At 38.1% G+C, this 16,347-nt stretch overlaps 1 protein-coding gene across 3 annotated transcripts; it reads left to right on the forward strand.

The window, feature by feature from the left end:
- The first annotated feature begins 1,294 nt into the window (after positions 1-1,294).
- On the forward strand, positions 1,295-16,300 carry PPID (peptidylprolyl isomerase D). 3 transcript variants are annotated; one of them, XM_035022820.1, is made up of 10 exons: positions 1,295-1,978; positions 3,785-4,220; positions 5,480-5,620; positions 7,361-7,467; positions 9,574-9,762; positions 10,716-10,838; positions 10,976-11,082; positions 12,840-12,981; positions 15,006-15,092; positions 15,186-16,300. In XM_035022820.1, the coding sequence occupies exons 2-10, from the start codon at positions 4,136-4,138 to the stop codon at positions 15,411-15,413; spliced, it is 1,209 nt and encodes a 402-aa protein (XP_034878711.1). In that variant the 5' UTR covers positions 1,295-1,978; positions 3,785-4,135; the 3' UTR covers positions 15,414-16,300. The 3 variants fall into 3 exon arrangements, with proteins under 3 accessions (XP_034878711.1, XP_034878712.1, XP_034878713.1); XM_035022822.1 differs by lacking the exon at positions 1,295-1,978 and having other exon boundaries at positions 3,790-4,220; positions 15,186-15,228; positions 16,027-16,300; XM_035022821.1 differs by lacking the exon at positions 1,295-1,978 and having other exon boundaries at positions 3,295-4,220.
- Positions 16,301-16,347: the final 47 nt, after the last annotated feature.

A 16,347-nucleotide genomic window follows, 5' to 3' on the forward strand; every position in this document is an offset into this window, starting at 1 on the left:
TTTTAGATTAATGTAAATTTTTTTCTTTGGAGGAAGGGAACACTAGGATTTGAACAATACTTTTGTTGGTTCAAATCACTGTATTATTGATTTTGTTGTATCAGATAAATACACATTTCACAACTGAAAACAGTTAAAATTAATCTTATTACTATTCTTCAGGAAAGGAATACACAAACCCTGTCTTACCTGGTGTTATTGTAACCTAATAATCAATATCCTTTTTTGACCATATCACTTCCAGCTCCTAGAAGATTCTTATCATTTTGGGAGCTCTCAAGCACAAAGTTCACTGCACTATTTCTGTCTGTGGGATGATTTCTGTTGGTGGCAGAGACTCTACTGTCCCCTGGTGGCATCTGCTGTCTTCCATTGGTTCAATGTTCTAGCTCAGAAAAAATTGTAATTATTCTTAGTCATAAATTTTAGCAGGCAGGCAGAACTTGAGAGTTGCTTTTCCATTCTGATATGGAAGAGTAGGGATTCTTAGTTAGGCCTCTCTCCTACATATTAGTATCTCAACACCAATGCTTCCTCTAGAAGCAGAATCGTTTTGTCTCCTTAAAGAGTTATGCATTAGCCTCTTGGAGTTCCAATTTTGCAGTCAGAGCCTAACTCAACAGATAGAACCCTGAAACTTTCTCCCCAAACTCTGGTGTCCTTTCTGACTTCTTACCTGTGATGAAGGGGTTGGGTGTTATTTCAAACTTGTGACCAATCTATGACCCTATAAAGGTATGAACTCAGGTGTGTGAGACACAAGTTTTTCCTATTACTTACCTTAAGTTCAATTTTGAATCGCCTATTCCGAAGGGTTGGTAATGCCATAATTTTGCCAATTTCTGGTATCTCACTTTTTCCCTCTTGGGATTGGATCTAAACTTGATAATGTCTAGCAAATTTTTGGGTTGGGAGCCTCTGGTTCTCAAAGTCATCTGTCTACATAGGCATCCAATGAGAAACTAGACATCCTTTTCAATTCTCCCAGGCCTCTTGAGTTCAGATTTCCCTTCTGCAAGCTCCCTTGAAGTATGGAGGCCATCTTTCCTTTTCTATGGGAATACAGGGGTATTGTTTTGCTCCCACTCCAAGTTAGGGCATAGGAAATCTTTGGGAGTCTGTCTAGTTCCCATCTACCTACTCACACCATTAATCCATATTCTTTCTAGGGCCTGCTGCCTTCCTGAGGCTGTATTTGGGAATCCGGGCACACCGTTCCCTCTGCTCTCAGATCTCATAAACTTTTGGAGGTTTGCTGACTTCCCAGGGATGTGACTGGGGAACATGGTTCAGAGACTTCTCATCTCTGGGATAGTGGAAATCTGCCCTGCCGTTGCTGCCCCTCCTACTCTCCTCACTCTACCATCTGTAACCCCCTCATTCTCCAGCATGGGAGATGGATTTGTTTGAGTTTTACTATTACTATTTTTTGCCAGTGGAAAGCCATGCTCTTAGATGCTCTTACAGCCATTTTTGTTCCGATCTCTTGCTATGCCAGGAGTCTTTCTTGTTTCTGTAAAGCCAAGCTTTTTGCACTCCAAAGCTAGGAAAAGACTCTGTTTTCCCTAGTTTTCTTTGCTGTCACATGTTTTCTCCTTAAGGAATGAGCACAGAATGCCTCGCTGCTTGTTTGGGTGGAGTAATGAGAAGAGATCGAGAGAGGATATTGGGTGGGGGATGCAATCTGTTAATATTATCCTCCCAAACTTATAGGGAAAATGACAGAAATAACAATAATGATAATAATGATGATGATAATAGAGCTCTTAGAGCAAATATTCATCCCTCTTTCCAGATGAAATTGTATAACCTTAGCCCTAATAAATAGTGCATGCTCCTTAGTCTGTCTTTCTACACATAGACAAGACTTCAGAACTCAGAAGACGGGTTTTAAGTAAGCAGACTGACAATGGAACAGGTTGTCTTCTAGGAGGATTTATCTTTTCACTAGAGATCAGTACTGGAGTGGTTTCGAAAGGTACGATTCCGTTATTCAAGTTTGTTCTACGAAAATGACAGTTTACATAAAGCTGTTACATTACTGTGAGAAATCTAGACACAGTGAGAGTAACATTTAGTCTTTTACACCCAGAAACCTGTATAACAGAAAGAATCACGTTATATTTTCTGAGAATGCAGAGGCATCTTCAAAGTACCTTTGCAGTTTTAACTTTCATTTTGAAATACGTTGATACTAGTAATTATTTTAATAAAGTATTAGCTATTTACGATTAATAATTGCTTATACTTGTTGAGTACTTACTATGTTTCTGATACTACAACATCTAAATAACTCTTCACCTAATCCTCATAAGGCACCTGGCTGGCTCAGTCAGTGCAGCATGGGACACTTGATCTTGGGGCTGTGAGTTTAAGCCGAACACTGAGCGTAGAGCTTACTTAAAATAAATAAATAAACAAACAAACTTAAGAGATATATATCATTATCCTAATTTACAGATGAGGAAACTGAGGCACAGAAAGGCTAAGTAACTTGTCCAGAGTCACAAGTTAGTTAGTATCTATTAGTGATTGAATTTGAACCCCAGAAGTGTGATGGCACAGAAGTGCTTAACCATGTTATCTACTTAATGATAATAATGGTTAGGAGGATATGGAGTAAAAGTGACAATTCTTGGACTTAATGTGCTAGAGGCTAATTTTAAGCTAGTAGAGCAGAATAAAACTTTTAATGTGAATTTATCATTTGATATTTGTGAGACAAAGTGTAAATTACCAGTTTGCAGCCTGGAAATGAGACTGGATTAGTGAGCAATTTATTTTGACTCATATTCATCAAAGGACACAGAGGTTATGTGCTGGGCTGACCTAGATCCTCGGGGAGCTGTAACGAATAATCACTATGGAATTCAAGGGCATCAACTCATAAGGAATTAACATTTTACATTAATTTTAATGTGCTGGAATTTGAAAGGATCAGCATGAAGTGCTGGTAATCTTCTCAAATTATACATAAATACACATGGAAATGAAATTTCTTATGAACATTCTTATAAAAATTCTCAAGGCCATTCACATTCTGTATAACTAGTTCATTCATTCAAAGACATTTATGGAGCACCTATGGGGTGCGTGGGTGATGCAGTTGGTTAGGTGGGATTCTTGGTTTTGGCTCAGGTCATGATCTCAGGGTCCTGAGATCCAGCAAACCCCTCCACTCCAGCTCAGCAAGGGGTCTGCTTGAGGCTGTCTCCCTCTGCTTTCCCCCCCCCCCACCCCGCACTCTTTCTCTAAACAAAAAAAATAAATCTAAAAAAAAAAACCCCATTTATTGAGCACCTACTATGTGCTGGACACTTAGAAGTGCTCTGAATAGAGCAATGAACAAAACCAAATTCTTGTCCTCGTGGAGTTTAATTCTAATGGGAGGAGATAGATGAAATAAATGAATAAACAGAATATTACCAAGTGCTAAAAAACATACCACTTCTCTCCAAAATTAGGCTTTATCAAGAGGTGAGTCTATGTTCATATAAACAGGTAAAATGTTTACACAAATTCCCAGAAGGGAAAAGTGGACTATAACACAGTTTTATCAGGAAACTAAACTGTGCTCTCTTCTGGACGTTCAGCTTCAGAGCCTTTGCCTAACCTCTTTATCACTTACACAATGTTAATAGCAACTTGTAACAAAACGGCAGCAGTAACACGGTCACTACAGATTAGCTACCACCTGGCTGTGTTAGGCACTGTGCTCAGCAATTTGCGTCTTTAATTCCCAAAACGACCCTCCAAGGTAAGCATTTTTATTCCTATTTTCCAGACAAGCAAGTTGTGTGTCAGAGAAGCAGTCACACGCCCGTTATCACAGTAGGAAAAGCGATGAAACACGCAAAAAGAGTAAAAAGGACCGGGGCTGCAACTTCAGTACACGAGAAGAGAGGAAGGACAGAGAAAAGGACAGAAAACTACGGAGTACCAACGCCGCCTACACCACGCGCAGACGCCGCCGGAAGGCGGCGCCGGAAGTCGGGGCGCGGCTTCCGGACCTCACGCCGGAAGGGGCTCGTCAGCGCCGCCGACAGATCTTCGTGGAGAAAGTCGCTTCTGGGTTGAGCTGCCCGTTGTCCACGAGGTTCTTTGAGTTCGCTCCCAAGCGTATCTGCAATTCAAAATGTCGCACCCGTCCCCCCAAACTAAGCCCTGCAACCCCAGTAACCCCAGAGTCTTCTTTGATGTGGACATCGGAGGGGAGCGAGGTGAGCGGAGTCTGATCCTTGCGGGATGGCCCCGAGGAAGCTCTGCTTCCCGGGATTCGGGGGATTCCGATGGTGGCGTGCGGGTCGGGCCAGGGGCTGCTCTGTGGTGTGGAGGGGACGGCTGCCCAGACTGGACTGCTGGAACAAATCCAGGCGTCAAAGGCTGGGTCGAGCCAGCGCCCTTGCACCAATGCCATCGGTCTTGCGGAAGTTTCTGGAAATTTTTGGTTTGGGGATTGTGGCGGCCTTTATGTTTGCCTCCTGATTCGGTTGTACCTCCTCGCCACCTTGCACTCTCGAGCAGGCATAAAATAAGATTATTTTATGTTTGCAGTGGGACATTCAGAAAACTGATAATGGGTTTGTTGGGTTCCAGTCACGCCGTGTCTTAGGCCACGCGAGATACACCAGCAGTTGCCAGGCTGTAAATTAAAGCGACTCTTGCTGGTTGGTTTTTCTTATTACCGGTCTTTAACTTAGAGGTCCCGTCAGATTGGCGAACGTTTTCTCTGTGTTGGCACTGGGGAGAATGAGCTCAGTGTAGCAATGTGGTTGCCTAGGCTACGTCAGCATCGGGAGCTCCTGAGGTCTTGTGAATTAGCGTATTGCTTTGTAACTGAAATACCCTTGTTCTCGAACAGGTTAGAATTGTTAGCTGGTCTGTGTGAATGCGTATATAAACGGGCACATCGGGATTCAGGGACCCCCGTGGCTGATTATGGACACACACGTGTATTTATATATACATTTATTTTGTTTTGAAGTTAGTGCGAAGTTTGTTTTTACCTGCCTTTAGGCGTTGTCTAAAATGGGAACTTTTTCATCTTTTGCTTCAGCGGCTGCACTGGGGGGGTTCCATAGAGCACAAAGGCTACAGCTATACTTAAAACTCAGCCAAGCCGACGACTCAAAGGATATTTGATTTTTCTCCTATTGGTTACTTGGTGGTTGGAATTGCTGAGTACAAGTATAAGAAATTACTCAGAATTTAAAACCATTTGTACTTCATGCTGTCCCTTATATGGTCCTAATCTGCTGGCTCTGTATTTTTGGTCCTTTGTTAACATGTAGAAAAATGATTGTTTCAAATTCATCTAGATACATGACACTTAACATTAGACTAATTTTGAATATTTAGAAAAATGACCAAAAAGAGAACTTGGTATCTCAGTCACTATACTTTCGCCAACCATCCTTTTATCATTTGCTTATTTAGTTGCTTGTTTTCCATACTGACATGTTTTCATTTTTTCTTTTAGTTGGTCGAATTGTCTTAGAATTGTTTGCAGATATTGTACCCAAAACTGCAGAAAATTTTCGTGCATTGTGTACAGGGGAAAAAGGCATTGGACCCACCACTGGGAAACCTCTCCATTTCAGAGGATGCCCTTTCCATCGAAGTATGTGTAAATTTTTTAATCTGATTCTTATAAATAATTCTGTTCTATAGCAATTAGGGAAGAAAATACTAAGTAAAGGGAAGTAAAGAGTGAAAGTTAAAAATTACTGTTAGTTTCAGGAGAATGCTTTAACATCTGAGGCAGTAGCTCAATTTCATAAAGGTTGGGCTGTGAACAGTGGACATATGAGAGGGTACTAAGGTTTACTTATAGAGAAATGGACTACCTAGCTTCACCAGTGCCCTAGCTCTTCACTCCATTGGGATTAGATTGAGAAAAAAGGGTGTGCCATGATAAAGAAGCAGACCTTAGATAGTTTGACTGCCTGGTGGCAAAAAAGTTATAACTACCACTTGGGCAAGATTGCTTGGGAAGGCTGTAGCCGATTTAAAGATTCAGTGTCTTGGTGTGATATTTAATTAAAAAATGACATTTCAACAACAATGCTTATCACACTTTGTAACTATACCTTTGTTTAGTGATTATTTGATGCTTCCCCTAATAGACTGTAGGTTCCATGAATTAAGGAACTGTATCTTTTCACCATCTTGTTTTCAGCATGTAGTATAGTTCATATACTACATATTCAATAAATATTTGTTTACTGAATAAATATGTTAAAATATAATCATGAGTAGTTTATTAAAAGCAACTTAAGAAAAAACTAACATTGATTTTAAAATGTTTAAACTGTTGGTTTATATTCATGTTTAATAAAATACTAAAATGTACTATAGAATGTAGTATTTGGAAAAGAGTTGACATAGCAGGCCTGAGACTGCTCTCCTTGGAAAGGTTTGCTTGCAGCCTGGCCATTAGCTGGAGTTTAGGAACTTGGCACTGGAACCATTCCCTGAATCATAAAGATGGTTTACTGTGCCTGGATTATTTTACAAACACTTTGATTTATGCTAAACACCTGCTTTCCTTTTGGGAGTCTGGAATTTTGGTACATGCTAGGTAGAGAGTAACTGCATGATCTGGCCTGGTAAAAACCTTGGGCTTACTTGGGCAACAACATTGTGCATATGTTGCAGCATTTTTTTTTGCTGGGGGAAGAATGTGCTCTCTGACCTTTCATGGGAGGGAGAGAGTATAAGGAAGCACATAGATTTCTCCAGACTCTGTTGTATCTTTTCCTTTTATCGACTAGCTCTGTGTCCTTACTTTATTGCTGTAATATGACCAAATGCTGAGTCCCATGAATCCTAGGAAATTTCTGAACATGAGGGTGGTCTTGGGAACCTTTGACACCAAGTGATAATACTTGCTGAAGTACTCGCATTATGGTATAACAAATCTGGGAATAATTGGTCTTAGTAGACATCAGTGAGTAACACATGTCTAGCCATATACACAATGAAAAACAGTTGCTGTACTTAAGGAATTAATGTTTCCTGGAAGAGACATCATTACGATATACGTCATGAACGTTATAAAGTGGAGGTAGAGTCAAGATATTGTGGGAGAAAAATTATGAGATCCAACTTTGGGGTCTCAGTGACAGTTATATAGGGGAGGTACCATTTGAACTAATTCTTATGAGTGATCAGTCAATAAAAGTAGTTTGGACCCAGGCTATGAAAAGTTTAGAGTTATAGGGATGGGTGGGGAAAGACAGGATAGTGGTATGACTAGAGTCATGTTTTAGGAAGTTTCTTTCTTACTACATGTTCATTAGTTAACATTGCTGTAGTCATCCATATTTTAGTTTCTAATAGTTATTTTCCTTTTTTGTAGTTATTAAGAAATTTATGATTCAGGGTGGAGACTTCTCAAATCAAAATGGGACAGGTGGAGAAAGTATTTATGGTGAAAAATTTGAAGATGAAAATTTCTATTATAAGGTAAAGTAGGCAAAAGTGTTTATTGCTAATAATAAAGGTCGTTGTGTGGTCTGGGTTACTAATTGGATTAAGACACCAATAAATGTCTCAAGTGTGCGTAGATTCGCCTTTTCTTGTAAAAGATACCATATTTGTGAATATGCTCTTTAACAATCAAAAATTTCATCCACAAATTTTATTTGGCAAAAATATGATGGTTATGTCAGTATGATCCAGGTTTACATACTTCACTAAAGCCAATGTTTTTTTGTTTTTTTTTTTAAAGATTTTATTTATTTATTTGACAGAGAGAGAGAGACAGCGAGAGAGGGAACACAAGCAGGGGGAGTGGGAGAGGGAGAAGCAGGCTCCCCGCAGAGCAGGGAGCCCGATGCGGGACTCGATCCCAGGACCCTGGGGTCATGACCTGAGCTGAAGGCAGTCGCTTAACCAACTGAGCCACCCAGGCGCCCAAGCCAATGAGTTTTTAAGAGCAGCCACCATATGGCAAATTGTTTCCAGGAAAAATGTTCTCATTATCAGAAGGATGGTAACTTGTGCATTTTTACGCTTGAATTTGAAAAGCAACAAAACCATCGCTAACATCCAGATGTCAGGGGATTTGCAAAGTAGCGGATGTGGTTAATGTCCAAGCTCCTAAAGGACATTAGTGGTGCCTGCGCCTTCTTACCTTCATTGTCCCAAGATGTAATCGGGTATATTGCATCATTCAAGTTGTAAGAATGGACATGTAAGTACAAAAGTAGAGTACTATCTTTGGAAATGAGGAATATGAGCAAGGTAATTAGGATAATTTGAAAAGAAAATGTCATCAGTCTTTTAAACAGTATTTATTGGCTGCAGCTGTTAGGTATTTAGTACTGTCACTGGCACCAAGTTTATAAAAATGAATAGCCTTGATAACAAGGAATTTATGATATTTACGGGGAAGACAAGATTAAAACACATGGGACAACAGGAGAATAATATAATAATGGGCAAATAAATGCTAAATTGATTGAGACTTTCAGTATATATTATAGGAGAAAGAGATGATTTATATATTCCAAATTATGAGGGAAGATATTGAAGAGGAATGGGTACTTAAGCTGGGCCTTGCAGGGTGGCCAAGACTTGGTTAGACAGGAACTAAAACATAGATTCCAGTTTGAATGAGGGATATAAGTAAGTAAAGACAAAGGCAATAGGAGGCTGAGAAAATAAAGTTAATATTCTATTTGTTATTATGGGAAAAGCACCACACTTTTGGAAAGGAGAAAGGGAAGCTACCTCTGAAGGATGAAAACTAAGATTATGTGATTGCTTTGATCAAAAGAAAGGACATAGTTTTTGCCTTCTGCAAACTTGGTAGCCCTGAAAGCTGAATTTTTTGGGTTGCAGGGGTAAAAGACATTTTCAGTGGGAAGACTAACATGAGAGTACAATGCATGGCCCAATGATGAATAATTTAGAAAGCCTAAGGATAAAGTGGAAAGATGAAGAAATCTGGTTTCACAGCACTTTTGAACAGGTTGATGCCAAGTAGAAATTTGATTTCAAGATGTATGCAGCAGTTTCTTTAGGTCATTCCCTGAAGAATGGTTCTCTGAAGATTCACCTGGGATGAAAGCCATGTTTGGATTCCTTTGAGGTTAGGGAAGTACCTAAGGAATGTCCTGTCTAAATTGAATATCCCATCACTGTTCCCAGTTTATTGATGTGTAAAGGAAGAATCATAGCGTAGGCCCCTAAAAATGGGAAGATTATTGAGTTCTTCTCAGAAAAGAGAACATTCATTATAAAAAAGGACAAAGTGTAATCATTAGATTTCCTTAATGCAGCGTCTTTGTCTTAAAGTTGAGATATAAGCCTGTTCTAAAAATGGCCAATTTAGGAATCTACATTGTTATTTTATTTGGTTTCATAAGGTTTTTTTAAAAGCCTAAAAGGTGATTAAGTACCCCATGTTTGTGAATTAAAGGTTGCAATTTATACAAAATAACACTACATTGTTTGCTCTAAATGATATTACAGCCTGCCCTAGTTTTCTGTGAATGGTCAGTAAAAGAACAGTTCACACTAGGACCTCTAACCTTCGTTTTCTTTTACTGATTTGTATTTCTACAGCATGATCAGGAAGGTTTATTGAGCATGGCAAATGCAGGCTGCGATACAAATGGTTCTCAGTTCTTTATCACAACAGTCCCGACTCCTCACTTGGATGGGAAACATGTGGTATTTGGCCAAGTAGTTAAAGGAATGGGTGTGGCAAGGATACTGGAAAATGTAGAAGTGAAAGGTGAAAAACCTGCCAAAGTAAGTAAAAAGTTACAGTGAAATACACTTGTTATCTTAATTACTGTCTTAAAGAGATGTAAGTAAAAGGATCAGATGATTATTAACTGGGAAAATGTTAAGATGACTTTTGGCATAAAAGCCTAGACCTGCCACTTTTTCTTGAAACTTTTCTACAGTGGGAAGGATAACATCAGGGTAATTTAAAAAGAGATTTTTATTATTTCCACTTCAATTTTGGTGATTTTTTTTGTAGGTTTCTTAACTCTTCTATACCTGCAAAAGTTTGAATCAGTATGTACACTAGTCATAGTAGGAAGAGGATAGGAAACCAAGAATCCTGTTGAGACTCTGCTGTTTAACTGGTGGTTTGGCCTTGATCTGGTTATTTAAATTTTCTGGGCATGTTTCTTCATCTTATATAAATTTCTTTAGGGTTTAGACTAGATTATGTAACTCTAAAGAGCCTTGTGTTCTAAATGTCTGTGAAATCACAGTGGCCACAAAACTACCTAACCTAATTGGCAGGGCTGTGATTGGGAATTGGAAACTGAAATACCTGCAGGAAGTAGGCTGTCACCATTGTATGAAAGAAACAGTAGTGGAATTGCAGTCAAATGCTCTACCACTGAGCTATACCCCCGAAACAGTAGTGGAATTGAAAGGACATGCCTCACCTAAAGAAAATTACATAGAGAATGATAGTATTTTCAACATATTCTTCGTATACTGAGCTGCTGAATAGCAGTAAAACACTTTCCTAAAATAGTGTCATGGTATTACTGGGAATGTATATAAAGGGCATTATTGTAATTAGAGCAGATAGAGGAGACTTCTGTCAATCTGTCATTTGAGAAGTGACTTGGACAGTGTTGCACATGACTGACAGCTGTATAGCTTTTAAACCCAGATTTCTTGTTTTTAATCTCATTAATATGGTAGTAGACCTCTACAATTTAGGATTATTTTTACAGTTGTGCGTTATTGCAGAATGCGGAGAATTGAAGGAAGGGGATGATTGGGGCATATTCCCAAAAGATGGCTCTGGTGACAGTCATCCAGACTTCCCTGAGGATGCAGATATAGATTTAAAAGATGTGAGTACTTTCAGATTAGTCAAATTTTAATTATTAAAAATAGTACTAAAATTTTGAATTACTCATATCAATCTGTCTTAGTGATAGAACCTAGCATTAATTACTAAAATGCAACATATTTGTATTTTTTAATACAGGTAAATAAAATTTTACTAATAACAGAAGATGTAAAAAATATTGGAAATACTTTTTTCAAATCTCAGAACTGGGAGATGGCCATTAAAAAATATGCAAAAGTTTTAAGGTAATAAAGTATTTTTAATTAATTAATTCTAAGAGTTTGTAGATTGAATTATAAACTGAAATTCAGAGTTGTTTATTGTCTTTTTGGCAAAATTACTTTGCAGAATAACCAGCTGTGTTGAAATAGTTTCACATCTTTTGTTTCCTCCAGCTTCTTACTTTGAAAAATTTCAAAATACAGGAAAGTTGAAAGAATAGTATATGAATACACCTGTACCTTTATTTCTTTACACTATTTTTAACTCTTACTATATTTGTTTTTGTAGAATCATTTTGAAAGGAAGTTACAGATACCATGACACTTTACCCCTAAATAGTTGAGCAGGTAATTCCTAAGAAACGAAAACGTGCTTCTACGTAACCTTGATACAATATTATCTAATATGTAATCCATGTTCAAATTACCACAATTACTTCAATTTTCTTTTTTTAGTCCAGAGTCCACTGTATCATTTGGTTTTATGTCTTTAGTCTCTTATCTTTAGTAGTCCCTACTCTGCACTAGGTTTTTGTAGTCATTTGTATCTTGTGGAGTCTTAAGTCAGTTGTCTTATTGAATACCATCTGTATTTATTTGATTACTTCCTCAAGATTAGTTTGAGGTTCAATATTTTGGTAAGAGGACTTAAATCGGTGGTGAATATTTCCTTTGATATCACATCCTGAAGGCACACGTCAGTTTGACCTATTTTGAGTTTTGGCACTTGGTTAAAGTGGTGTCAGCCAAATGCTTGTGTCATAAAGCTACCTTTTCCCTTTCGTAAATAAGTACTTTGTGAGGTGATCCTGTGAGATTGTGTGAATATCCAGTTCCTAACCTTTCTTTCATTCAGTGGGTTTTTGCATCATTGAAGATCCTTCCCTGAATCAATTACTATACTGGTCACAGAACTGATGTTCTAATTTTTTCATTCTGCAGTTATTTTCTTGCATTCTAATGTTTACAAGAGCCTCTTCCTTCTCCCCAGCCCTTTTTAGTATTATATACTTGGGATTTTTTTTAAGTTCAACCTATTATACTATCATTCTTTTTGATGCTCAAAGGGTTCCAGATTTGTCCAGTGGAAGCCCCCTTTTCCTGTATCCTTTGGACATGTTCCTATTAGTCTGTGAGCACTTGCTTTCTGGTACAAGGTGTTTCAGTTTCATCTTTTACTTAACTGTTTCCAGATCTGGTATTAGCAGTTTCTCCAAGGAGCCCTGGTTCTTGGTTCTTTTTATTGGGTTCTTGGTTCTGGGTTCTGGGTTCTGGGTTCTGGGTTCTTGGTTCTTTTTATCTATCGATTTTAGAAACCATATTCTGAGGGCCAGGTGTGCCCATTGTTTCTGGGCCCTTTTCCGTGAGCAGAGCCAGGAACTGTATTCAAATACAGTTCAAAATCAACACTGCAAAGGTTCTTCACCTTGCCTCATTCTATTCTCTCTCCCACGGTGACAACCTTGGCCCAAACATACTTAATGTTGGAAAATACATAATGGAGACCTGAGCTTTAAAAATTGGGAAGTGTTAGTAGTGCATAATTATCTTTAGATTTGAGGAATCCTGTTAAATTGGTTTCTTTGAACACTTTGGGGAAAAAAGTTGGAACAAATAAAAATCTTCTAAAGGAAAATAAGATTGTGATCATTAAGAATATTAATATTAGCATTTGATGAGCTTTTTATATCAGAAATGACCTAACACTTTTTGCCATAGTTGAAGGAGCAGAGTAAGTTGTGTGTGGCATTATATGCTACCTTTATTAATGTATTCTCCAGATATGTGGAAGGTTCAAAGGCTGTTATTGAGAAGGCAGATAGATTGAAGCTGCAACCTATAGCTTTAAGCTGTGTGCTGAATATTGGTGCTTGTAAACTGAAGATGTCAAATTGGCAGGGAGCAATCGACAGTTGTTTGGAGGTAAGTCTCTTTGACATCAGACTTTTTGAAGGAGTGGGATTATGATTTTTCAACTTGAAAAACAATTTTATGTACAGTAATATATTTTATTACAGAGGACCAAATGAGACTTGATGAAGCATAACTTAAAAGTCATTTTATCTCTAAATATTTTGGACCTTCAGTTCTTCCTGTTAATCCATTTATTTAGCTGATGACATTATGTAACTTAATATCTGTGAAGATACTTTCCTTTTTTCCTCAGAGCACATGTATCATTTATTCATTGAACATATTGAGCACCTTTTGTGTGCAGGGCATTGGAATATGGGTTGCAGAGCTAGTCAGACTTGGTGTTTTTGTTAGACTTCTGTCACTAACTTTGTGATCTTGGTTAAGTCCTAATTTTAGAGTTTTTTTGTTTTTTTTTTTAAAGATTTTATTTATTTATTTGAGAGAATGAGAGAGAGAGCATGAGAGGGGCAGGGTCAGAGGGAGAAGCAGACTCCCTGCCGAGCAGGGAGCCCGATGCAGGACTCGATCCCAGGACTCCAGGATCATGACCTGAGCCGAAGGCAGTCGCTTAACCAACTGAGCCACCCAGGCGCCCTAATTTTAGAGTCTTAACATCTTTGTATTAAATGAAAATAATCCGTGCCTCACAGGATTGTTACAAAGATTATATAACATATGTAAACCATTTAGCATAGTTTTGGGCACATGTTAGGCATCTAATAGAGATTAGGTGCTTTAATTAAAAGACTCAGACTCAGACTTGTGTTCCCTCTCTCACTGTCTATCAGAAAATAAATAAAAATCTTAAAAAAAAAGGGGGGGGGAGCACATAATAGAGGAAAAAACTTATCCAAGGAAACGATGGGTCTTCACTCTGGATTTCTTTCTTTAAGTAGGCTCCGCACCCAACATGGGGCTCGAACTCATGACCCTGAGATCGAGTCGCATGGTCTTCTGACTGAACCAGCCACGTGCCCGAACTCTGGATTTCTTTTTGACCTTTGAGAGGCAGATAATACAACTTTTTCAGTAAAATCTTAGTATTGACCTTTAGAAGATGTGAAGTAAACAAAATTATTTGTAATATGTTTATTTTAAAGGAGAGACCTATTCAACTTTACTCACACTCCTTAAAAAACCCTGTAGGTTTTTGTTTTTTTTTTAAAGATTTTATTTATTTATTTGACAGAGAGGGAACGAACACAAGCAGGGGGAGTGGGAGAGGGAGAAGCAGGCTCTCTGCCGAGCAGGGAGCCCAATGTGAGGCTCGATCCCAGGACCCCGGGATCATGACCTGAGCTGAAGGCAGACGCTTAACGACTGAGCCACCCAGGCGCCCAACCCTGTAGGTTTTAAGTAAAAGAGTATAACAAATTTTTTATTCATAACAGTTTCTGTTATCATTTAGGGCCCAATCAGGAGATAGAAACTATACAGTAATTTGAAAAGAGAAAGTTTAATATAAAAGTATGTAAGAGGGGATTGGAATAATGAGGGAATGGCTAATAAAGAGAATTCTAAAGAATATGGGAAAGCAGATATATCTATCTGCTATATATATGGAGCAGTCACTCCCCCTAGGCTAGGATGGAGCCCCCAAGGAAGAGGCACCTCATGACAGCCCCTAGGCTGATGTCCAGATCTCACTGGGGAGGGGGGATGGCTGTGACTTACTGGGTGGCAGAGAAGTTCAGTGGCTACCATACTTATGGGACTCCGCTGTAGCGCTTGGGTAAGTTGCCTGCAGTGAGCTGCCGTGTGCTCTCGACCAAGCTCAATGCAGGAGCCTGCAAGAAGTGTACTGGAACCTGGAAGAGAAACAGCTTTTCTCGTCTGTGTCCTTTTGGTGCCCTCTACTGATAAAATGTAATGTGCCCGCTGGCAGAGAGAAGAAATTTACAGGGTCCATCCAGCTCCATTATCACAGAGCAGTGAAGGGTTGATTTGGAGTTGAGTGGCAATAAATTGAAATTTAGTACATATATTTAATAATATTTAGGTAAAAATATTAATTTTATAATTTCTTGTAGGCTCTTGAAATAGACCCGTCCAATACCAAAGCATTATACCGTAGAGCTCAAGGATGGCAAGGATTAAAAGAATACGATCAAGCATTGGTAAAATTTTGTTCTAAGCTTTAATATTTTTAGACAATCACCTTCATAAATCATGTATCTAATATTTTTTTAAATGTCTTTTTTCAATTAAAGGCTGATCTTAAGAAAGCTCAGGAGATAGCACCGGAAGATAAAGGTAAGTTGGCAGTTTTTATGGTCAAAGTTCATTTTGTCCTGTTAAGAATGTATCTTTATGAACCATTGTACCCTTTGCCACTTAGATATTTGTTCAACAGATACTACATAATGACTGTTATTGGTACTGATCATATGGCAGTGAACAAGTCAAGGTCCCTGCTCTCAAAAGAGCTTACATTCTAGTTACTCTTCAGAATACTGATTTTCACATACCCAAATATTTTTCTCTCCTATCATTTGAGATCTGGTTCCTATTACTTTAATTCTAGTTGAAAGCACAGCAGTAAAAGATACAGTATTTATGATGAATTTAATGTCTGGGACCATTCCTTAAGCTGAATGAGGCCATAATACAAGTATTCTAGTTACTGGATGTGTATTTTAGGAAAGCTTTGGAAAGTTAGGACAAAAATTAGTTTGTTTTTTTCAAATACGCCTGCTACAAATAGTGATACGAGATCTAGATGTTAAAATATATCTTCAGTCTCTCACTGCTAAAGTAAAACAGGGGAGGCACTTAATTGCCTTCTCTCACAGGGAGAGAGAAGGCAAATCTACACATAATTCAGTTAGACTTCTCTCAAATTGACAATCTTCTAAAGTTATGTTTCATGGTTTTTGTGTTTGTGTGATTGCTTTGTCAGTAAAATAGTCTATTAATTGAGCTCAGTTACTTTACAGAGAAGAGTTGTATCAACGGGGAGAATTAACTATCATATGTAAAACATTAGTTGTTGGGCATCCTAATTTTTTGGATGTTTTGAGAAATAACCCCTATTACGTATTTATTTTACAGCTATCCAGGCAGAATTGCTGAAAGTCAAACAAAAGATAAAAGCACAGAAAGATAAAGAGAAGGCAGCGTATGCAAAAATGTTTGCCTAGTAAGAAATTCAGTTTTATTTAAATATGCATTGATTGTTATATAAAGGCAGTAAGAAAATTTAAAGGTTTTTGTCAGTTATATATGATCCCTGATGTGTTTCCTTTGATACTTCAGTTTCCCATTGTTTACATTTCAGGAATACTGAAAAGAGTTCACTCTTAATAAAACAGTGTTGCAAAATACAGTGAAGTTTGATTTTTTTTTAAATGGCTTTCTGCATTAATCACAAAG

This window comes from Mirounga leonina, unplaced genomic scaffold, assembly GCF_011800145.1.
Source record: "Mirounga leonina isolate KUSES-001 unplaced genomic scaffold, KU_Mleo_1.0 Mir_176, whole genome shotgun sequence".
Taxonomy (NCBI): domain Eukaryota; kingdom Metazoa; phylum Chordata; class Mammalia; order Carnivora; family Phocidae; genus Mirounga; species Mirounga leonina.

Bases quoted from the DNA above. Each gene is read 5' to 3' on its own strand.
- PPID (XM_035022820.1), top strand. From the start codon at position 4,136: ATGTCGCACCCGTCCCCCCAAACTAAGCCCTGCAACCCCAGTAACCCC. The intron at 9,763-10,715 runs GTAAGTAAAAAG...TTATTTTTACAG, and splicing joins AAGGTGAAAAACCTGCCAAA to TTGTGCGTTATTGCAGAATG. The intron at 15,093-15,185 runs GTAAAATTTTGT...TTTCAATTAAAG, and splicing joins AAGAATACGATCAAGCATTG to GCTGATCTTAAGAAAGCTCA.